Source organism: Hypomesus transpacificus, chromosome 5 (assembly GCF_021917145.1).
Source record: "Hypomesus transpacificus isolate Combined female chromosome 5, fHypTra1, whole genome shotgun sequence".
NCBI classification, from domain to species: domain Eukaryota; kingdom Metazoa; phylum Chordata; class Actinopteri; order Osmeriformes; family Osmeridae; genus Hypomesus; species Hypomesus transpacificus.
The window spans coordinates 4254407-4278490 of record NC_061064.1 but is presented as its reverse complement, the minus strand read 5'-3'; the positions used below and the strand labels follow the sequence as shown (position 1 = coordinate 4278490).

The following is a 24084-nucleotide window of genomic DNA, read 5'->3' as shown; positions in this document are numbered from 1 at the left end:
ATCACTCCAGGATGGACGGCTCTTGAAAGAAGGTATGAGGGAGTCAAGCATGAGATGACCACAAGCATGACCACAACTCAAGGAACCTTGATTATAGAGTATGAAATCAATTAAAGAGGACTAATGAAATAACTCTGTCACTTTGAATGAAAAATTGTTTTCCGTTAAATATAGTCTAGGCAAGAGAAACGGCGTGGAAATTATAGTCGACACAGCCAATGGATATTTTCAATTTTTTTCCTGAGAGATGTAAATTTCAGACGGCTGTTGATCTTGGACACGTTGTCTGGACTATAATTGGTTCAGTCTGTCCTGGGCTGGGTCCTGTCTTTCTTGGGCTTGGTTCAGTTTGTGGGTGCGTCATGCTGGTTTTGCCGCAAATAAAACACCCAACGCACACAGACACATCCCTACCCCCCTACTAAGGTTATGGCTCTTTCCACCGGTCTGTCTGTAATGGGCCTTGGGTGCATTTAAGTGACTAAATCTGGGGGTGTGCTATGGAGAAAAACTATCCCACCCCTCAACCCCTAGGTTCTTGTTAGTCGTAGTCGGGAAAACCTGGCTAACAGCCTGAAAATACAATGCTGACAAGGAGTGTCACTGCCGAATCCTGCAGTCACAGTTTGAAAATGTTCCACGAAAATAATTCAATACAAAGCACTTGGAAAATCATAAACCCAAAGCGAGAAAAAAATGTCTGTGTTTAATAACAAGCCATTACCATCGCTACTGAGCCTGGAGGGTCCTTAGTCTGGCTTTGCCGGGCAGGGTTGGTGGCTGGGTTTGAAACAGGGGCCTCTTACAATGAGGGGCCCACCTGAGAAGCCAAGTGTCTCTTTCATCTAGAGGACGTTTATGTCCCGTCCCAACCCACTCTGGGACCTCTTACAGTGGACCTCAAGTGTGCACTCACAGGGAATAACCAATGAAAGTGCTCATTAAAGGAGATGAAAGGAAGGCAGGATGTGGATAGAAGAGTTTTCCTAAGGTGATTGAATGTTTCAATAAGGCCTAATTGGCACAATATCCGGTAGGAGCTGGAAAAGGTATAGAGAAGGTAGAAAAGAAGGGCTTCAGCAGTACTGGGGAAGGAAATAGAGCAGACGTGAAGATCAGATAGAAGAGGGCAGTTCATCAAATGTGTTACCTTTGAGAATTATGTGATAAAAAGGATCAAATTGACTGACAAAGTGCATTGATAAATCACAATATTCCCCTGACCAGGCAGGCTTGGCCTGCTGTGACACTTAAGACTGTTCAAATAAGGACCTCTTGTGGTGAACAGAACAAAGTGCAGTCTGGATGTTCTCAACCAGTGTCAAATGGAGAACAGGTCCAGGCTGACTCGGATTCAAAACACTAACCTGCCGATGTCTGAGGCAGCTTTTGTTTTTCCTATGTTAACCTTGTCTCTCTGTCATCATTGTCTTTAACAAACTCGCACTGCAGTGGACAGTTTAACTTAGAGGCAAGTTGGAAGGTCGATACCAGTCAATGAACCCTTTATGGACCTCCACAGACTTCACTGGCACAGGAGAACTACCTCACCTCAGTGCCAGATAAAACTGTGCTTCTGAAAAAGGCACTATACATACCATTGACTGGAGAGAGAGGACAGGCAGTGAGGTTCATAGCAAAGACTAATATGAAATGAAACACAACTACTTTTCCTGAGAGCCTTCTATAGTGTGCTCTGGCCAATGCCACGGTTGACTGATTTTAATGGTTTAACCTTTGCAAGGTTGTCATTTTTTACTATTTGATTTTGGAGTTACAAGAACCAGTAAAGGAATTGACATTTGAAGAGATGTCTGATGGGTAGAATAATTATTTGAATGCTTACCTGGAATCTGACCTTCTTCAGTTTCATTTTGAGTGGTACTGGGTTTGGAGTAAAGATCTCCCCTCTCCCACTGCACAATCCACTGACACTCATGCCAGTCTGACTACAAGCCATCAGTGAATACACAGATTTCACTCCTGCTGTCCATCAGAAACCTGGCACCTCAGCAGAAAGCGAGTTGTCCATTAGAAAAATCCCTTTGTGTTCAAAGGCATCCCAGAATCACAAGTCATTTGATAGGGCAAAGAAAGCCCACCAAGGTCATGTCTCTCTCTGTCTGTGACACAGTCCCACAGCAAACAGCAATGAACTGTACATCCATTCATTTCAACTAAGACACACCCTCTCCCCCGCACTCTAACCCAAATAAGGAGGTAGTCTTTAGCTGCTGTCTCTCTCAGCTTCTACAGGCATTAATTCCAAGGGCTTGGGCACAAACGCTTCAGCTTTAATAACAAGTCTGCCTCTCATTACGCTTTCAATATCCTGCTTTATGATTTACCCTCTTCAACTCAACAATCCTGCTGACGACAGTCTCTCCGTCTTATGGCTCAAATATGCAAACAGTGTAAAGCAGGTCAAAGGATATAATAAAAGTTCTAGCAAAAATAATCCCACTTTTCAAACACTCATGCACACGTTATTATCACCCTTCTTCAAAAAGTTAATCTGATGTGTTTTCTCTGGAACTCCAATCCCTTTATATAGACCTATGACCAAAAAGGGTGGAAACAAAGTGAGAGAAAAAACCTTTCCACTCTGATTCAATCAGGAGTGGCCCTGTGGGAAGTTCAGCTCAGTGGTGACCAAACGGGCTCTGTGGGCAACGCGACGTCTGAGATCCACCAGCAGAATCAACACGACAGCAACTTGTTCTGTCACTCACATCCTGTCGGTGGATGGTGAAATTGCCAACTCAGCTCTCTACCCTGTCATCCGTGAGACATGAATATTAAGACTTCTTCACTCTCCTTCAGTGGGAGTAGATTAAGCTAGTTTAAGCAAAAATGCTGTTTAAATTAGCAGTAGTGTCTTAATTTTTATGCTAATCACCACTTATTTTACCCATAAGGAACAAACATGAAACCAACCATCAGGATTTATAATACACTTTAATCTTTTCATGTTTACATTTGGAATGTTAACTGTAATCACCCTTTTTTTTCATTATTCTATAGGGTTACAATTTTTTTTACTTTTAATCTCCCCAACCCACAATCTGAATCCCACAAAATTCAGGATACAAACAAAACAAAATCCAACAAAGACAAATATGAACTTTCCCTCGCTCAATAAGCACAGTCAGAGTGAATATGGTCATTCCTATGCCCAGAGAAACAAGACGACTTGGGACATTCAGTCATAATCATGGCAACTTGTCTCACAGCTGGTGGGTCGGCGTTCTGGTGATTGACAGGGAAGATTATTGTTTATGTAAGAGGATCCTCTGTGTTTCTATGGTTGTGTTATCTTATGCTATGTAAGAATAAATAGTCTCTTTAACGGGAACCCTTTACTCCAAAAGAGCATTAAACTGAATGTGTGTGAATGCCACATGACTGACTTCAAAACTATGCTGTGGCCAGGTCTTCAACATTTTACCACACAAACAGGATTTTAACTGACATTCTTTCTTAAATAACGTGGTCTCTCAAACGTGGTCGTGTGAAGTCTAACGGCAAACAAAGCAGAGTCCCTGTCACGTTGTGTAGCCAAGGCAGAGCCTCAACATATAAAGCCAGGGTGTATATTTAAAGAGGGTGTGTACATGGTCATTCATGTCAGCTGATGAAAATCACTAAGAACATTTACTTTAAAGAGCTTGTCCTCAGTCTATCCTCTTCGAGTCAACACACCTGCTCAGCCAACCCAAACAGCTCTGACAGGTTATCTTCTCCTGCATGTCTACCGTTCCTTCCAGCTGGCGCCATCCGCTAACATACAGCTTTACATCCATTTATAGATATCTGGTAAAAAGGTACAAATACACCACATACTGCAAGCCATGGTGCAAGGGCTTCTGATAGGGGTTCAAGTCCTGTTGATGAACTGGTAGTGATGAACAGGCAAGCAGCCAACCCCCATCTCCTTTTCTTTCCTTTCCTTTATCACTCCCCAGTCCACTGATCTTGTCATCCTCTTGTTGGTAGTATGTGGATATATATGTATATGCACATCTATCCCGCTTTACAGGATTTCGTACTTGTCAACCAGGAAGGACGTCTCTGATGAGAACCTGACAGGGCTTTCTCCGTCCACCTGGGACACTTTGGTGACCTGGGGGGAGTGGAGGGGAAGCATTAGCATCAGCTACAGACTCATCAGTGCTGCGTTTCCCGATAACGACGGATCGAAGCAACGATCGAGCAAAAAAAACAAAACAGCGATATTTCTTACGTGCGTTTCCCAAACATGTTCGTAAGGAGTAGGTTAATCTACACGCTTTTAAGAGCTACGAATTTTCAAGAGACACTTTAGCTATGATCTCTTTGGGAACGGCCCGTAAAACTAAGATTCGGCGTACGATAGATTCTACGATCAACTTAGGCTTACGACGCTTTCGGGAAACGCAGCCCAGTACAGTACAGCGAGTGAAAACATCCATACGATGAAATAACAAACTGTAACACTGACTTGGATGTCGCAGTAGTTGCCCTTGGATACGAAGGAGACGGTGATGGGGAAGAAGTCGTTGGGCTGGCCGGCCACACTGAACTCCAGGCTTCCAGTCTTGTTCTTAACATCTACCACGGGTAAACACCACTCCAGAACGTTCCGCCGGCTGTCATGGCGATACTCCCCATCCAGGTCACCGATCACAGGGGAACCCACGCCTGGGCTGTAAAAAGGCAAAACGGAAACACAATTCAAACAAGGAGCGACGGCGTATGACTGGGAACACAACAAACCCGAGCCTCTCGAAGCCTCGGTCAGTGGCGGCGGGATCCGACGCGTCTACTCACAGGATGGGGATGCAGATGACCACGTCGTTGAGCTCCAGAGCCTCCTCCTGGAGCTCGTACTCGATGTTGACGTCACAGCCGGTGGCACTCTCAGAAGGCCAGCAGTTTACTGGGGGGGAGGAGGAGCCAGGGAGGGGTTACAACAGGGGCAAGCACGAAGCACGAGAAGCCCCCCATGACTAAGACACGGCACAGGAGCCGCGGTCGATTATACTGACTCGTTAGTGGGATGAGGGCCTCGTCCGTGGTCTGTAGCCTCCACTTGAGCACGCCCACGTCGTTGTTAATGGGGAAGGACTTGTCGGGGTTCTTCAGGCCTATCACCGACTCTGACGTGAACAGCTTCTTGTCCACATTAGGGTGTGTCTTGAACCAAGAAGGAAAACCATAAAAAACATGTTGCTCGGCCGAGTCATGCGTTAGCGGCGGTGGTGAACCTTGCCCATTGCTAGGCCACTCCCCCGTCTCTGGAACCCACCTGCAGCTGCACTCCCTTCTTGTCTCCATTGTTGATGTTGAGGCGGACGCGTCCGCTCTTCTCGTCCGAGACTCTGAGGGTGATGATCCCCAGGACCTCCATGTTCTGCAGCCCGCCGTCTCTCCCGCAGGTCAGGCTGATCTTCTCCTCGACGCGCAGGTGCACGCTGGGATGGGGGAGGGTCAGAGCTTAGCGACAGTGCTTGTGTAGCCGGTGTCATCACGTCGCAACGACTACCTCATGAAGACCGCTACTCTGTTACAGTGGGTATAACATAATTACAACAGGAGGATCAACAACTCTGATGTGCCATACCTCTCTGTGTTGACTGGTGGGGTGAGGGTTTTGGAAGCATCAGACAGTCTCTTGCCAGAGCTGGGCAGGATGATGTTCTCGCCCTCAGACTTGAGCTTGTCCACAAAGTCATCCACCTCTTTCCCTCTGGCACTCAGCTTCAAGGCCTTGCTGGGACCACTAGGCCTATGGCACAACACAAGACACATTGCAGAAGCTTCCCCAAGAGTTCCAAGGTTTCGACCAGAAGTAATCTACTGGTTAACATATGTGTACATGAACTTCACCAGGCCACTTCTTCAGTTGTTTTCTTTAAGATTGAGGCACTAAATCGAGAGTATGTACCTGATAGTGGTGGGGGCCACCTTGGGCTTCTCAAGCTCCATGAGAGTATCTGTGATAATGGTAGCCGTGCTTCCACTGGAGATCCCTGTGCTGCCAAACCCACCAAACCCAGGCGACTTCTTCCCTGAGCGGTCGGCATCTCGCCTGGCCTGCTGGAGCTCCTTGGCCTTCCGTCTCATCTCTGCCTTAGCCTCCCTCTCCTGGGTCTGGGATAGAACAACAGGAAGGAGAATGTCATGAACTGTCATTTGAACCACATGGAGACATTAAGTATACAACCTTCCCACATTGAGTGTAGGTCTGTTCCTCGTACCTCCCGGACAGCGCGGAACACCTTCTCCTCGTGAGAGTCCATCTCTGTGAAGGTGCGGATCTGGGCTAAGTTCACGTTCTCCCTGTAGCCCAGAGCCACGATCTCATCAAACGCAAAGATGAGGTCGAAGCAATGCTCAGAGATCTCACTCTCCTCCAGCACTCGACAGTACTCAGGAATCTACAGGAGGACGCAAACTACTGTTACTTGTATGTATGCATGCCTCATCGCCATCGTTTTCTATGAATAAACCAAACAAAATCTGATCTCAAACAGCATCACTACAACAAAGACCTCTCCGTATTTGATTATTAGCCAACATTAACTGAAACAGTTGATCGTAAGTGGAACTGGGTGCTTCTAAAAGTTGTGTGAAGGAGTCTGTTGTGATGAGGGTTAGTACCACGCGGGAAAAGAGCCGTAGCGTCTCCAGGTCCTCCAGGATGTTGCTGTTCTTGGTGGTGACCAGGACCATGTAGAGCTTCTCCAGGGGCTGGTAAACGTAGCGCACGCTCTCCGTCTCCACGAAGGTGTGCTGCTTGCCTGTGTTCATCAGCTTGGGGAAGGCCGCCAGCAGGCCTTCCACACGTGTCCTTGTCATCTCCACAAACTGACGGGAAACTATTGCCTTGCCCGCCTTTGTGCACACCGCCGCTGCCAACAGCACCTGGACACCAGAGGGAGATGTGGTCAGACAACCAATGAGACCAAACTTATTTGAATGCCATTACTACCTGGTTTCTTCTCCATTTGGCATCATTCAAACTATGCACAGGTCATGGTACAACTAGTCAAGATGAGGGTGTACTTACTCCAATCCATCAGTTACAACAATACTTTGATAAAGACAATGATGTATTGTATTCCATTCATCAAAAGCCATAGTAAGACAGATGATACAAATTATTTATTTTATAACACAACAGCCAATCTTAAGTCTTGATACAAGTTGCATACTTTGTGCAGTGTAATTTCGAGAGCACAAAGAGTTCAACTAAATGGCTTTTTTAAGTAGCCAATAGTATCTTAGTACAGTTAATTGTCTGAAACATGAAACTACAGTACACTGTCCTCTAGACACACCGTTCAGGAATACCAATTTACCTGTCATGGTTAGCTAATACTATTTTTTTGACAAACCATCAAAGGATATTTAGAGTGACTACGTGTAAGAACACGGTAAGTTGGCTGTTGGCTATTTCATCAACATAACGATAGATGTTAGCGAGTCCAGTTGAACTTGATATAGCAAAGGCCATGCTCCCCAGTGCAGTGCAGATAATATTTATGATAGTTAAAGTATAGGGCATATGTCTGCAGAGTTAACCCTTCAAGGTTCATGCTATTTTGAGATAGCTATAGTTATTTATATTTTTAATTATTAACGACAATCAATCTTGTCTAGTTAAGTTAGCTTGTTAGCTTGGGCCTGCTGCTAGCTGCAAGTGCTAGCACAAGCTAAATTGCAAATTACATTTGCTGAGCTTCCTTGCGAGACAGTTGACAGCTGACAAATGTAGCTATCATAACAATAGTGATTGACAATAATTAAGTTTAACCAGTTTGTATGGCCGAACTGCCAGTGACAGCCTCACTCTTGGCTAGCAGTTCAGCGTTGAAGTAAGATTCTCCCGGAACAAGACTAGTAAAGATAGCGAGTAGTCCTAGCTTGCTTGCTAAGCCCGTAGCTCTCCGTCAGATAGAAAATAGCTAGTGCTAAGTTAGTAGGTAGGTAGGTAGCAACCTTGTCTTCTTGACTCATGTAAAGGCTACGCAATTAGCTAAATGTATTTCTTAAACTTACCATTGTGTTTGTGATGTCCTTTATGTCCCCCAAAAATGTGTTATGTTTATCTCTCACCACTGATTCGTGTCTAAATATTAATATTCTTGCAGACACTTGCGTGTTCAACCACACAGCTCAATATGGTAGAACTTCTCTTGCTAGCCACGTCTTCACCGGAAAGAGCTCGTCAGCAAGGTAAAAGGGCAGGGACCTAACGTAAAACTGAACATGTGGAAGTATCAGCACCGGCGAAGTTGGAACACGAACGATTCTTGGCTAAATGCACAGTCACCGAGTTCTCCCTGATTTTAGGCAGTCATTGCTTCGCAATCATAGTCAAAACAAAACTGTAGAGTGTAGATTGCAAACAGTGAGTGTGACAAGGATTAAAACAAGTAGCTACTAACCTCTCTAAAACTGTGTATTTTAGTTTATGATATGAGAACATTTCGCCGCCCATACAATTCGAGTTTACGAGGGAATTAAAATGTAGTGATATAACATATGATTTACCACGCTATCTTCATTTCTTGGTCATGGACAGCACACTCGATATAGGCTAATCTAAATTTGACTAACTTGACAACTAACTGGACTATTCATTATAGAATATTAACAGTAAGCTAATGATATTCCTTAAATCTTAGAAATTAATTTAGTTGGTTGAAAAAAAATTGCATTATGAAGCAAACATTGTGCACCGTTGATTGCATTGAACACACCACCGAAACATTAGGTGCGTTCGACATGGATTACGGCTGCATGAGACGACCGGCGAAAGTAGCCGCTTGCAGTCGGGGAGGAGTTGAAAACCATTCTGTGAAGTCAGACATTCCAGCTTCTCGTGGTTTTGTGAAGAGGCGGACTAAAACCCTTTCTTCAATACATTTTTTATTCAATTAAACTGTTTGGTCCGGATTTGAGCGTTGGCGAAACTGAAGGTGTCAGAATAATTACAAAACACCGTGTGTGAGTCTGGCCAATCATGAAATAGCTGTGTCGTCATTAGAAGTATATATATATATATATGATATATATGATATATTATATATATTATATTTTAAATTATGCCTATATTAGACATTCTTTGGTCAGAGCCTGTTTAAGGAGAGCCTGGCCACTCCCTACTTAGTAAGCCCCATTGTACCGAATTTTGTTGCAGTTTCACCAGAGTTCCATTGGGAGTGATCGCGGTTGAGTGCAGAATGAATGGGAGTCAATTGAGCTAAACGGCTAAATTAGTCTCTTTCATCTGATTGTCGTTGAGAAATATCAGATTTGATTGTAGTTATTGCATGTTCAACATGGATTACAGGTCGAAAGTTGAATGAACCAGTACTTATGTCCTTTCGTTTTCTTACAGGGTAAGTCGTTGTTGCCCATAACACCGTAGCATTCTGCTAACGAATGCTGATTGGTTAGTGAAGGACTGACTATGACCAGAGATCCCGCGTTATGGCATCTGGAGCAGAACCAGAATGTCAGAGCATTAACAACATTAGCAACAACATTAGTAAACCAAAACTCTTTCTAGCATGTGTATTGACAGGGAGAGCCTAACCTGTCAGCTGTGTTGTTGATGCCTCGAGAGAAAAGTGGAAGTAACCAGAGCTTGCCGTCAAGCAGTACTGTATCTCGGGCCGTACAATGTGTATGACGTCAATTACATTTTAAAAGGCGTTTTAGAACAGAAAGGCGACTTTAAAAAAATCTATCACCCAGCGGTGTTAATCTTTTTTGCCTCTCCTTTCGAATTCAGAATTCAAATTACTAGACAAAAAATGTTATCCAGAGAAAAGTGGATTTTGAGGGGTATAGCTCCATAGACCTCCATTCATTCTGCACTCGACTGTTAGCGCCCTCATATGGAACTACAGTGGAACTGCAACCAGTTCAGAACGCGGAAGTTTCCCCAGAGTGGCAGTTCTCCCGTTTCAAGTCCGCCGCCTGCAGCCGGCTGCAGCGCTATATGAAGTCGGTCCATTTCGAACATACCTAATAAACCCCGCCTTTTTTGGAAGTGACATTGCAGCCGAGGTCACAAGCACAATGTACATCGGCATTCTTTTTAGGCTACTTACTTAAGCAAGTTTGAGATGAGCTATGCATATCTGTTTTAATTCAGTTCGAATATCGTATTGAACACATATCGGAATATTTTCTCTTTTAAATGAGATGTCTGGGGACTGTTCGAATGCACAGGTAAGAAATTATACCACGAGCGTACTTGTCGATATCGCCTTTGCGTTACGCAAAGCGTTCATTGGATGAAAAAACAGCCCATCACAGTTACAACGTGTTTCTTTTGGTTGAGAACTGACAATTCATTTGTTATTAGTTTTTAGAGTTGGATAAGAGAAAAATCCCAGAAAAAAATCACAATATGTATTTTCTGAAAATGCAGCCAAGTATGATATTGACATAGTTGGGATGATGCGGGATGTGATTACTTGATGCTTTTGTTGCTTTTAGGATTTCACAATGGATCGTTTCACCTTGACTTTTTAGTGTAGTTCTTTTAGGTATCAATGTTTCAGTTTACTCTATTCAACCGGTTCTCCTAATTAATTATACATTCTACCTAAAGGCACTAGAGTCTTATGTTTAAAATACTGTATCAATTTGTATTTCTGTGTGTATTTCTTGAGTTAATATTCAAAAAGAATTAGACTGCTCTTTCTCAGCCCCCCTTCTCTGTCCTGCTGTCACACACACACACTTACACGCACACACACCGACAGACACAAATTGCCATTCTTGATTTATCAGCCCTACCCAGGAAAAAAGGGTGGAGGCCCAGAGGACAGAAGTGACTTCTTCGTATGTAGATGCAGTCCAGTTATCTCCGCATACACCCTAGTGAGCCATCATTGTAGAGTTTATTTTTTTCCCACCACATTGATCTATCGTTAAATTTCTGTATCATGGAGGAAGGACCCTATAAGTGTATTCGAGTGAGTTTAAAATGTTTGCTTCGGTGTGTAGTTAATCAGTGGCATAACATCTGACAAGCTAGAGAAGTTTATTAGTAAAATTACTTATATTCTCTTAACAGGGTGGAAATGGCAGAGTGAGTCGAGTCATCAGAATGGGGACCAGGAAGAGCCAGGTAATATTAGATTTAATTTCCCAGTCTTGGCTTACTCACTGACCTAATTCATTAAACCTCATTCATTCATGCCATGATCGATTCACATTCATTCATTCATTCATTCATTCATTCATCCAGTACAATTCACACCATCCATTTGTTTATACAACTTTGGATCTCTGTAATCCAATACAACTCATTTTAATTTGGGAAATATCGTCATTTCATTCTCTTTTTGAGGTCAATTTGTATCCGTTGGAAAAAAAAGATAAAGATGCATTTACAAAAGGGCGGGTCTTAGTACACTCACAGGATATGAGCTCATCCCCAATCTGTCAGTACTGATAGTGACACGGTTATGTGGTCGTTAGTGAATGATATTGTGTAGGCAGCAACAATCTGACAATGACCAATGGGGGTCTATGCTATTAATATCAAAAAGGTATTGTGTATCTATACAAAATGTTTATATTGCAGCTGGCCCGCATCCAGACAGACTATGTGGCTGAAAAACTCAAGACTCTGTATCCAGATGTCCATCTAGAAATAGGTGAGAAAAAGTTGAGATGCACACAGAAGCACACTATCACACACTCATCCTCCTCTCTTGGCTGCTTTCTGCCTCTCTGTCTTTCTCTCCTCTCTCCATCTGCCTTTCAATCCCCTAACAAACAGGATATTGTGTTTGGAAGTGGATGGGTTAAACTACACAACTGGACTCACAGACAGTTCAGTGTCTTTAGGCATTAGAGGCACTGTCTTAAGACGGATCTAGTGAAATGGAACTGATGAGCTCACTGTTGTGTTTGCAGTCATTGTCGCTAACTTGGTTATTTTCTCTGCAGTTGCCATGTCCACAATTGGTGACAAAATCCTGGACACTGCTTTATCAAAGGTTAGCTGAAGTTAAGCAAAGCATCTTGAGATTGTATTGACTTCATATATTTCAGTAGACAGGCTTGACTGATTTACAAAATGATCTATCTGTTGTGTTTTGGTGGTTTCAGATTGGAGAGAAAAGTCTTTTTACTAAAGAGCTGGAGAATGCTTTGGAGAAGAATGAGTATGTTCTATATACAGTATCGCTATATTTGACATGTTAATCCTCAAGGAGCCACTGTGCTTCACAGGACATGAAACAGCAAATCTTACTCCCTTCTTCGAACATTTTGGCCTGTTACAAGTCTGTTAAATAACCCCCTATTGACAAAACAATGAATTGGATTATGGTCTTGGTGTTGGATTTGTTTTTGGCGGATTTTGACAAGTGTATGAGATGGTTTGGCCAGAGAGGCTGAAGTACAAATCAAGGGCTAGTTCAGACATTTTTCACAGTAATCTAATCCTGTTTGGGCTGTCTCTCCTTCAGGGTAGACATTGTAGTGCACTCTTTGAAAGATCTTCCAACTACTCTGCCACCAGGGTTTACTATTGGAGCTGTGCTTCAGTGAGTGTACACCTTACATCATCCACAATGTTTAAAAAACTGCTGCCAAGACTGCAAAAATTAGCAGTAGTTGAAATATGTGAAAATGTGTGACATTCCGCCTATGAATGACTGTCCAATTACTAATAGTAGTAGTCATGTTATATTATGAAACATTATGTAACTTGTGTATTGTAAAGTTAAGTCATTCTGTAGTCAGAACCCTCTTTGACATGTTGTTCTGTGTTTCCCCAGACGTGAAAATCCCCATGATGCAGTGGTGCTTCATCCAAAGAATGCTGGACTCACTCTGGACGCCTTGCCAAGTGAGAGGTAGGAATGCCAATGAGAGGAGATTAGAGGAACAGCTTTCCTGCAGTAAACTGCCTGGGCACTCCACCTTCTTGGCGGTGTTTTTCAAAGCATTATATATTCAGTGTATGAAGTTGAGAAGAGTAGAGACCAAACCACTCTGATTATGTTGTCTCTTTTGACAGTGTGATTGGGACAAGCTCCCTGCGCCGGGCTGCCCAACTGAAGAAGAGGTTTCCCCACCTGGAGTTTAAGGACATTGTACGCTCTTTTCTAACACATAACACACATAACTACTGTGTCTTGTCTCATATGTTGATATTCTTGTCTTAAATCTTAATCTTCTTAATATCAGTGCCATTTTTCTTGTATCTTGTACATTTGTATTTTTTATAATATATGTATTTTTATATTGTAATTGGCAACTGATATTTATTTTATGACAACTTGTATTTTATTTGATTGTACATTTTATTCAATTCTAATTCCACTTAGGACTGGTCGTTTATGTGCCCTTAGTATATATAGTCCACATATTTAAATTTTAGGTTCCTATATGTTTATTGTATGCACCTTCCTGCCAAAGTAAATTCCATGTCTTTGCAAACTTTCATGGCGAATAAATCCCATTCTGATTCTAACTTGTCGACCACAGCGAGGTAACCTCAACACTCGTCTTAAGAAGCTGGATGAGAAGGAAGACTATGCTGCCATCATCCTAGCAGCAGCAGGTCTGAAGAGGATGGGCTGGGAGGGACGAATCAGTCAGGTACAGTCTAGCCAGCAGGGTGCATATTACATGCTTATCATAAGTTATATTGCTGCCCCTAGAAAGGAAAGGTTTGACTTATCTTTCTCTTCAGATTCTGGGACCTGATGACTGTATGTATGCTGTTGGCCAGGTGGGTACATCTTGTTGAAATGACCAAATTCAATTTTGGGGTCTCTTTGAGGAAGACTTATGTGCAATATTTGAATCACACACATACTTATCTACATATGTAAACATTGGTGTTGTTCCACTACTGGCACGTCAAAAGAAAACACCTCATCTGGCAACAGTTACAACCGTTACTGAATGTGGCATGATTGTGTGTAAGCACGCAGCCATGCATGTGCATGTGGAATAGAATGAAATCTGAAACCTATTTTAATCCCGAAAAATATTTGACAATCTAACAATGCATATTTTCCTGCTCCATTTGAACCTCATGATGATGATCAACTGATGAGGATCTGTTGTTGTATGTCACCCAGGGGGCCCTGGCCGTAGAGGTGCGGGCGCGGGATAGTGACATCTTGGAGATGGTTTCCACCCTGCACCACCCAGATACAGTGCTCCGCTGCATTGCAGAGCGTGCCTTCCTCAAACACCTGGCAAGTTAACATTTCTGATATGTCCATACAGACATCAGGTAACCCCCCCCCCCCCCCCCCCCAGCTGGCAGCTGCAACAGTTGAAAAGGACTGTGAAATCCGGCTGTTTACAGAAATGCTACAGAGGTTAACAATTCTGGTTGTCTCAGTCCTGCCTGCCAGGGATCATTCTTGATCCGTCTATTTTGTGCCCTCAGGAGGGAGGTTGCAGCGTACCAGTTGCCGTTCACACGGAAATAAAGGATTTAATGGTAAGAAACTTGACTGGCGTCTTACCAGTCTGCCAGACACGTTTAGCAAAATGGGATTGGCGATGTGTCTTTGGCCTAATGGTTTCCCCTCATTTCAGCTCTCTATGACTGGGGCGGTGTTTAGCTTGGATGGTGCAGACAGCTTGAAGGAGGACATGCAGACCAGTGTGGACACTGGGAACCAGGTCAGGGGACACTCCAACTGACTGCCCAAAACACTGTATTCTTTGCTGTCCTTGTGTGACACCTCTCTCTCTCTCTCTCTCTCTCTCTCTCTCTCTCTCTCTCTCTCTCTCTCTCTCTCTCAGGTTGAAGAGCCAGCGGACACCCAGCATGTTGGGGTAACAGCCCGAAACATGCCACAGTCTTCCCAGGATGCAGCAGAGAAGCTGGGAGTTGACCTGGCTACTCTCCTGCTCAGTAAAGGAGCCATGGACATTCTGACTACTGCTCGGCTGCTCAATGATGCCCGTTGAAGCAATTCTTTATTACCTCAAAGCACTGTGCAAGCAGTCACCAATGTTTACTCTGCATATGGGCAAATTCAACTCAATTTTATTAAAGCATAAATTTGTATGACCATGTGTTCCCATGATGTGGGAATATAAATGAATGGATTTCTAGAATGTACCACTACTGATCGAGTTTTGATCCAGGAGGACTTGAAACAGCTTTTATGCATCATAAGTTTGGCCAGAATACAAACATGTAACAAATCACTGAATATCATGAACAGTATATATTTGATTTAAGAATTCTCGGTTGTGAACGTTTTTAAAATCTTTCATTCCATATTCCAAGATCATATTGATTTTGTCATTTTGAAGTGTTATTAAAATAGCCACAAAATGTTTTCGGATTTCCCACTGGCATGAGTGCACTAGTGCACTCCAGAAAAAACTTGTTCAAATCTTAACTGTCCAAATTGATCTTAGAAATCAGAATCAGAATGGGGTTTATTCGCCATGTCTGTTACACAAATAAAAAATTGACCGTGGCAGGAAGGTGCAGACAATAAACATACAGGCCTATGGAAATTCACCTGCATTGAGTATGTGGCCCTGATAGCAGAGTTCTGCTTGTGTTTTGATTAATGTGAAGTTCAAGTTCAGACAGAATTTGTTATCTATTCTCACTTTGTCATTTACCTTGTTCACTGTTATTACAAACAGGTGTGGTGAAATACTGATTTCAACACAGATGAGAGGTTTCTCTGTAAATTTTTTCTGCGCAAAACTGGATTCACCGGGCCACACGAATTTAATACGACCACACCTGTGCCCTACTGTATACTGTACATGTTTCACAATGTATTCTTTTTGCGCAACATCAGTGCCGATCCTAACACGTTTGGTGGTTTTGCTGGAAATTGCTGCCCCCTCATACCGCCTTAGGCGACTGCCTATCGCCCAAAGCAAGATCTTGCATGACAGTTTTTTAAAACACAATTTCTCACACTTTAATAACAACATCTCACTGCAGCATGTGCACACATTATAATACCATTCCCATCATTAAATACCATTCCATCTCTCATATTGAATACCTTTTTGCTGTTATTATTTTGGGAACCCTTTCATTGTCATAGATGTGACAAAGGTTTTTTCAATGGGGAGTGGTAACATCATTTTGATAAGACTTTCTTTGATGTCTTACCCTCATCCCATTCTGAAGCAGCATATGAGTGAAGCCTAGTTCAGGCATGGCACCTTACCTATTGGCCCAAGGCCGATAAGGCCGCACGGATACTCATCAATTAATGCTGAAATCTAATTTGTGTTTCAGCTGAACTGCAGTTGTCAACATGAGCAAAGGATATTTCACAGCCTATAGAAAGATCCTTATTGACATGACCAACATGGAGGGAAGACTAGTGTTTGTGAATAGTCAGAGGGAGATTGCCACATTGCTACATGCCCTTTCAATGCTTACCTGGTGTACATCCTGGGGTATACAAATCAAACAATGAGGCCACTGTTTTTGGCATGACATTATCGTTACCCTCTTCTCCTGGTCTTATAAATCATTTTCCTGTTCCATACATTATAACAAAATAATATACATAAATGGTGCCTTTTTGTACATAAAATGTGCACATTGTAAATTCAATATAATCTAAGGTAGTTTACTTTAAAAATTCAAAGTAATATATATATATAACTATGGGTATGGATGGCTAATATGTTACTTGGCATATAAAACACTTCATTGGATTATATTTTTTACTTTAATTCTGTGCTTGTAGATGTATTCAAAAACGGGTCAAATTTGACCCCAAACACCAAAGGTGTAAACACTTTTTTAACGCAATAAGAGGGTTACACCAGTCCCTGAGAGTCATGAACTTGCCTCCCAAGTCAGTTTGCTTGACCTCTGCATTCTTGCCCACAGATAATTGTTACATTTTAGCATGATCTTACTATACAGATAAATGTTCAGCACAATCTAACTACACAGATACATTTCAGCACAATCTTACTTACACAGAAACTTCCTGCTCCATGATCCCATCTGTTCTTTAATAAATCAATTGATCACAATTGGATATATGTTTTAGTATAAAGCATTACACATTGTATATACTTGAGGTAGTGATTGGCATAACAGCATTGATTAGCAGTAAAGTTATAATTCCTTCACAGTGGAAAACGTTCTCATCACTTTGTCATTTACCTTGTTCATTGTTATTAAACAGGTGTGTGGTCTGTGGTGGAATACTGATTTCAACACAGATGAGAAGTTTCTCTGAAAATTAACAAACTCCCACGCATTGGCAGTGTCACACGAATTTCAAACGAACACACCTTTGTCCTACTGAATACTGTACATTCTTTTTGCGCAACATCAGTCAAACTGCGGCCCCCTCTTCTTGTCACCTTAGGCGCCTGTCACCCAAAGCAAGGACTTGCATTAACTTGATTAATTGGATACATTGATGAGGAGTGTGGGCTGGATTTAGAAGCGTATATGTGTCAGGTGGGAGGGAGATAAACCAGGGAACCATCTGGTTCAGCTGGTTCTGTCAGTTGATCACGTTAATTTTAATTAAATGCAGGTAGATGGCACACAGGACCGGTCCTTCCTACAGGCGACTTAGGCAGCCGCCTAGGGTGGCATTAAGAGGGGGGCGGAATTTTCCCAGTTGAATCCATTAATGAACTCTCCCGCAGTACCAGCAGAGGGGGCCAACCGCGCCACGTGATATCTCTGTGTTGCGTTTGGGGGGGCGGCACAGGGGGGGCGGGGGGGGCGGCAGTACGATTTGAGCTCCTCGGGCGGGGGGGGGCGGGGGGTTTCTAACACATAACTACTGTGTTTTTCAATGTGTATAATTGTAAGTCACAAAATATATACATATGTTGATATTGTTTCTTAACTTTTCGACAATAGCAAGGTGAACTCGACAACTTTGATAACTCAATTGTTCTGTTCATACATTTCGCCTAGGGCACCAGATGTGCAGGGCCTGTACTTTACTTAATACTGTACATTCTTTTTGCGCAACATCAGTCAAACTGCGGCCCCCTCTTCTTGTCACCTTAGGCGCCTGTCACCCAAAGCAAGGACTTGCATTAACTTGATTAATTGGATACATTGATGAGGGGTGTTGGCTGGATTTAGAAGCGTATATATTGATCGTGCCATCGTACAACCGTCAGAGTGAAATCATTCTCAGTCTTGGGAGGAACTTGAACGCAACCGGACTTCCATTCGTCTTGAAGTGAACAACCAAGAGGGTATGTAAAATATAAGGGTCAGCACTTTTTGCAGAGACTTAATTTTCTTATTTTTTTGTGGGTGGGACTGCGTTTTTAAACTTCCCATTGTATTCTAAAGGGTTTTAGGAACTTATTGCTTGCGGGTCCAATTTTATTACTGGGTGGGTCCATCTAACAAATCTCTAAACGAAATGTAAAATCTTCCGGATTACCACTGTTGAGGTTCTCTCAAATGAGTCAAATGAAATATTTAACACCAATAATTCTTTGTAAACTGAATATGCAAGTATCAGAAATGTGCTGAATAACCCTAACTGACTACTGTAGAACATATAGTTTGAATCTAGAAAAAAGGACAGCAACATGGACAGCGTGAACAGGAAAGTGGTGAAGAAGGGGGGACAGACACACAAGGTAAGTCACCTCCCGAGGCCCACTAACTCTGTAAGACCCGGTTTAAAATTACAACATCACCTTTAGTTCCCAAAAAAACACATTTGCAAGTAGCCTAAGATATTTTTTCATATTGTCTTGCCTTGCAATGCTATTGGATACATGTCAACAACAACAAAAAAGAGCAATTAAAGAGCTAAAAGTGACTACTGTTTAAAATCATGTATCAATTAGACTGCTCTTTCTCAACCCCCCTTCTCTGTCTTGCTGTCACACACACACACACATACACACACATACACACACACACACATACACCGACAGACACAATGAATTGCCATTCTTGATTTATCAAAGCTATCAGGAGAAAAAGGTGGAGGCCCAGAACACAAGAGCGATTCAGAGTAGGGGCTTCCTCTTGCTGCAGTTATCTCCACATACACCCCAGTGAGCCATCATTGTAGTTGCTTATATCCCAGCACATTGATCCATCATTCAGTTTCTGTATCATGGAGGAAGGACCATATAAGTGATTCGAGTGAGTTGAAAGTGTTTGCTTTAGTGTGGAGTTAATCAGTGGCTTAAAATAGTACAAACTGGAGAAGTTTATAAAAAAAAATACTTTTATTCTCTTAACAGGATGGAGTTGAAGTGAGCCGAGTCATCAGAATTGGGACCAGACAGAGCCAGGTAATACCAGATTTTATTGGGGTCAGATGGCTGAGCAGGAAAGGTATCGGGCCTTTAACCAGAAGGTTGCTGGTTCAATTCCCGGCCACCCTACTTGCCTCAGGGGGAATGCCCCAGTACATACTGCAAGTCGCTCTGGATAAGAGCGTCTGCTAAATGACTACATGTCATTTCCTCTCTTGATTTACTTACTGACCTATTTTAATTATAACCTCATTCATTCATTCCATGTTGATTCATTGATCGATTCGCATCCATTCAGATAGTACAATGCACACCATCCATTTGTTTATACAAGTTTGGATCTTTGTAATCCAATACCATTAATATTGATTTGGGAAATAATGGCATTTTGGTATCTTTATCTCTCTGTTGGAAAGATAAAGATACATTTTGAAAAAGGTGGGTCTTCGTACACTCATAGGATATGAGGCAGCAACAATCTCACAACGACTAATCGGGGTCTGAAATGTTTATATTACAGCTGGCCCGCATCCAGACAAACTATGTGGCTGAAAAACTCAAGACTCTGTATCCAGATGTCCATCTGGAAATAGGTGAGAAAAGGTTTAGATGCATACACAATAACACTATCACACACTTACTCTCATCCTCCTCTCTTGGCTGCTTTCTGTCTCTCTGTGTTTCTCTCCTCTCTCCATCTGCCTTTCAATCCCCTAACAAAAAGGAACAGATAGGAAAATGGGGTTGGAGCCCCCCTAAAAGTTTCAGTAGCCCCCCCAAAAAATTATTATAATTAAAAAATATATATAAATTATATACATTTTATTTTCATATTTTAAAATCTAAATGTGTTCATTTCTCTTCCTAAAACCCACTAGAAGACGCTATTTAAGAGCATATTTAAAAAAATGTTTACAGGAAAAAAAATAGGTTTTATCTAGGGGCTTAGCCCCTCTAAAAGTGGGAACCTATATTCGCCCCTGGTTCGGAAGTGGATGGGTTTAACTACTGTGACGCCACGAGAAGCTACACAGCCCTTGGCGGGACAGCTCAAAGTAGTGCGAAGACACCGGGGTCAAACAAAAACAAGGAGTTGATTAAAGATCTTCAGAATTAACAAAAGAACTCCCAAACTCACATAGGATTTCAAAAAACGTACACGGCGCCTCTTCTTGGCGCAGAAATCCTCCTCCTCTCCAAACCCCACACACGACCTAACTGTGGCTCTCCCTCTTAAACAAAACCCCTCTGGTCATCAGCGTCTGATCAGTCCCAGGTGCGCGGGAACGCCCCGCTATGAGGGAGGGATGGAGCTCCCGACTCCCCCAGCAGAGGGAGCCACAGCTGCTCAGGGCTGCAGCCACCTCCGGGGAATGTAGCACCCCTCCAGGACCCAGCCTCTCGTGACGTCACACAACATAACTGCACTCACAGAGAGTTCAGTGTCTTTAGGCAATATTAGACAAATCTAGTCAAATGGAACTGATGAGCCCACGGCTGTGTTTGCAGTATTCGTTGCTAACTTGGTTATTTTCTCTGCAGTTGCCCTATCCACAATTGGTGCCATAATCCAGGACCCTGCTTTACCAAAGGTTAGCTGAAGTTAAGAAAAGCATTTTGAGACTTGACTTGATTTATTTCAGTAGACAGGCTTGACTGATTACAAGATTATCTAATTATTGTGCTTTGGTGTTTCAGATTGACGTGAAAGTTCTTTTTACTAAAGAACTGGAGAATGCTTTGGAGAAGAATGAGTATGTTCTAAATACAGTATCACTATATTTGACATGTTAATCCTCAAGGAGCCACTGCGCTTCACAGGACATGAAACAGCAGATATCACTCCCTTCTTTGAACATATTGGCCTGTAACAAGTCTGTTAAATAACTCCTATTGACAAAACAATGAATTGCATTATGGTCTTGGTCTTGAAATTGTTCTTGGCGGACTTTGACAAGTGTATGACATGGTTACGCCAGAGAGGCTAATGTACAAATCAAGGGTTAGTTCACTGTAATTTTTCACAGTAATCTAATCATGTTTGGGCTGTCTCTCCTTCAGGGTATACATTGTAGTGCACTCTTTGAAAGATCTTCCAACTACTCTGCCACCAGGGTCTACTATTGGAGCTGTGCTTCAGTGAGTGTACACCTTACATCATCCACAATGTTTAAAACACTGCTGCCAAGGCTGCAAAACGAAGCAGTAATTCCGGTGAAATGTCTAACATTCCCCCTATGAATGACTGTCCAATTACTAATAGTAGTGGTCATGTTGTTTAATGAAACACCATGCGTTGTGAAGTTAAGTCATTCTGTGGTCAGAACCCTCTTTGACATGTTGTTCTGTGTTTCCCCAGACGTGAAAACCCCCTTGATGCAGTGGTGCTTCATCCAAAGAATGCTGGACTCACTCTGGACACCTTGCCAAGTGACAGGTAGGAATGCCAGTAAGAGGAGATTAAAGGAACGGCTGTCTTGCAATATACTGTTTTGGGCATACAACCTCCTTGGCCCTAAAGTTTTTCAAGGCAATATATATTCAGTGTATGACAGAGAAGAGTAGAGACCAAGCCGCTCTTATTACGTCGTCTCTTTTGACAGTGTGATTGGGACAAGCTCTGTGCGCCGGGCAGCCCAACTGAAGAAGAGGTTTCCCCACCTGGAGTTTAAGCAAATTGTATGCCCAACACATAACTACTGTGTTTTTCAATGTGTATAAACTGTAAGTCACAAAATGTATACATATGTTGATATTGTTTCTTAACTTTTCGACAATAGCAAGGTGAACTCGACATTCATCTTAAGAATCTCGATGACAAGGAAGAGTACGCTGCCATCGTCCAAGCAGTAGCAGGCCTGAAGAGGACAGGCCGGGAAGGACGAATCAGTCAGGTACAGTCTAGCCAGCAGGGTGCATATTACATGCTTATCATAAGTTATATTGCTGCCCCTAAAAAGGAAAGGTTTGACTGTTATCTTTCTCTTCAGATTCTGGGACCTGAAGACTGTATGTATGCTGTTGGCCAGGTGGGTACATCTTGTTGAAATGACCAAATTCAAATTTGGGGTGTCTTTGAGGAAGACTTATGTGCAATATTTGTTTTATGACATACATACGTATCTACATATGTAAACATTGGTGTTGTTCCACTACTGGCACGTCAAAAGGAAACACCTGGTTTGGCAACAGTTACAACCGTTACTGAATGTGGCATGATTGTGTGTAAGCACGCAGCCATGCATGTGCATGTGGAATATCAATTTGAAAAGATAGAAATCTGAAACCTATTTTAATCCCGAAAAATATTTGACAATCTAACAATGCATATTTTCCTGCTCCATTTGAACTCTGAGGCTCTGTTGTTGTATGTCACCCAGGGGGCCCTGGCAGTAAAGGTGCGTGCGCAGGATAGTGACATCCTGGAGATGGTTTCCACCCTGCACCACCCAGATACAGTGCTCCGCTGCATTGCAGAGCGTGCCTTCCTCAAACACCTGGCAAGTTAACATTTCTACTTGTCTATAGCCATAGCCAGGTGACCACCAGCTGGCAGCTGCAACAGTTGAAAAGGACTGTGAAATCCAGCCGTTTACAGAAATGCTACAGAGGTTAACAATTCTGGTTGTCTCAGTCCTGCCTGCCAGGGATCATTCTTGATCCGTCTATTTTGTGCCCTCAGGAGAAAAGTTGCAGCCTACCAGTTGCTGTTCACACAGAATAAAGGATTTAATGGTAAGAAACTTGACTGTCATTTTACCAGTCTGACAGACACGTTTAGCAAAATGGGAATGGAGACGATGTGTCTTTGGCCTAATGGTTTCCCCCCATTTCAGCTCTTCATGACTGCGGCAGTGTTTAGCTTTGATGGCGCAGAAAGCTTGAAGGAGGACATGCAGACCAGTGTGGATACTGGCAAACAGGTCAGAGGCTTCTCTAACTGACTGCCCTAAACACTGTATTCTTTTGGTGGTATGATACATGGGTCTTTACATGACACCTCTGTATTTCAGGGTAAAAAGCCAGCGGACACCCAGCATGTTGGGATAACAGCCCGCAACATGCCACAGTCTTCCCAGGATGCAGCAGAGAAGCTGGGAGTTGATCTGGCTACTCGCCTGCTCAGCAAAGGAGCCATGGGCATTTCGACTACTGCTCGGCTGCTCAATGTTGTCCGTTGAAGCAATTGATTATTACTTCAAAACACTGTGCAAGCAGTCACCAATGTTTACTCTATATATGGGCAGATTATATTTTAGGGGTAATTTGATCAAAGCATAAATTTGCATGACCATATTTGTGTAACTCATGGGGATGTGGGAAATTAAATGAATGGGTGCCTACTTTTTACCATTACTGAGCAATGTTGTCCGTTTATCACTTGGGACAGCCGTAATGAGTCCTAAATTTAGCCAGAATACCTAAATGTAACAAATCAGTGACTATCACGAACGGTATATTTGATTTAAGGATTTTCTGTTGTGAACGTTTGTTTTAATACAATTAAAATCTTTCATTCCATATTCAAAAAGGTTAACGATTTTGTAATTTTTAAGTGATATTGAAATAGACCAAACATTTTGTCGGATTTCCTACTGGCATGAGTGCACTTTTGGAACACATGTTCAAATCAACTGATTTTAGCAATTCACCTGCATGGAGTTTGTGGCCCTGATATCGGAAGCCTACTTGAGTTCACTAATATCACACAAATTAACCCTGTAAAACCCGACTTAATCTCAACATCACCTTTAGCTCTCAAAATCACAATTGCAAATAACTTTTTTTGGAACGACTACATTTACATAACCAATGGGTCCTATTGTCTTGCAATGC

The 24084-nt window shown here is 42.6% G+C and overlaps 4 protein-coding genes across 10 annotated transcripts in view; 2 read left to right on the top strand and 2 right to left on the bottom strand.

The window, feature by feature from the left end:
• Positions 1–1930, bottom strand: part of phldb1a (pleckstrin homology-like domain, family B, member 1a) — a 29652-nt gene extending 27722 nt beyond the window's left edge. For 4 of the 6 annotated variants that reach the window (XM_047021035.1, XM_047021036.1, XM_047021038.1 and 1 more), the window contains exon 1: positions 1847–1871. Coding sequence is in view for 1 of the 6 variants with exons in the window: in XM_047021030.1 (XP_046876986.1) it covers positions 1847–1873 (27 nt within the window). In the remaining 5 variants the exon portion in view is untranslated. Of the gene's footprint in view, positions 1–1846 lie in introns of all 6 variants that reach the window. The other 2 variants (XM_047021030.1, XM_047021041.1) reach the window with 2 other exon arrangements.
• Positions 1931–2939: 1009 nt separating this feature from the next.
• Positions 2940–8210, bottom strand: arcn1a (archain 1a). The gene is made up of 10 exons (XM_047020775.1): positions 8044–8210; positions 6643–6906; positions 6240–6419; positions 5927–6132; positions 5603–5767; positions 5288–5453; positions 5028–5175; positions 4810–4918; positions 4481–4685; positions 2940–4123 (listed from the first exon to the last, which is right to left on the bottom strand). Exons 1-10 carry the CDS (start codon positions 8044–8046, stop codon positions 4034–4036), a joined length of 1536 nt encoding a protein of 511 aa, XP_046876731.1. The 5' UTR covers positions 8047–8210; the 3' UTR covers positions 2940–4033.
• A 1825-nt stretch (positions 8211–10035) lies between these two features.
• On the top strand, positions 10036–15523 carry LOC124467928 (porphobilinogen deaminase-like). 2 transcript variants are annotated; one of them, XM_047020450.1, is made up of 14 exons: positions 10036–10227; positions 11081–11134; positions 11594–11666; positions 11962–12011; positions 12124–12179; positions 12486–12563; positions 12798–12875; positions 13040–13115; positions 13510–13623; positions 13718–13756; positions 14112–14231; positions 14429–14482; positions 14581–14667; positions 14791–15523. In XM_047020450.1, the coding sequence occupies exons 1-14, from the start codon at positions 10201–10203 to the stop codon at positions 14956–14958; spliced, it is 1074 nt and encodes a 357-aa protein (XP_046876406.1). In that variant the 5' UTR covers positions 10036–10200; the 3' UTR covers positions 14959–15523. The 2 variants fall into 2 exon arrangements, with proteins under 2 accessions (XP_046876406.1, XP_046876405.1); XM_047020449.1 differs by lacking the exon at positions 10036–10227 and adding an exon at positions 10837–10979.
• A 2479-nt stretch (positions 15524–18002) lies between these two features.
• On the top strand, positions 18003–23793 carry LOC124467927 (porphobilinogen deaminase-like). Its single transcript, XM_047020448.1, is given in 16 exon segments — positions 18003–18219; positions 18538–18615; positions 19234–19284; positions 19769–19841; positions 20791–20840; positions 20947–21002; positions 21310–21387; positions 21608–21685; positions 21852–21927; positions 22029–22142; positions 22239–22277; positions 22629–22748; positions 22931–22967; positions 22970–22983; positions 23085–23171; positions 23262–23793. Coding segments are annotated over 15 exon segments (1092 nt in total). The 5' UTR covers positions 18003–18219; positions 18538–18564; the 3' UTR covers positions 23430–23793.
• Positions 23794–24084: the final 291 nt, after the last annotated feature.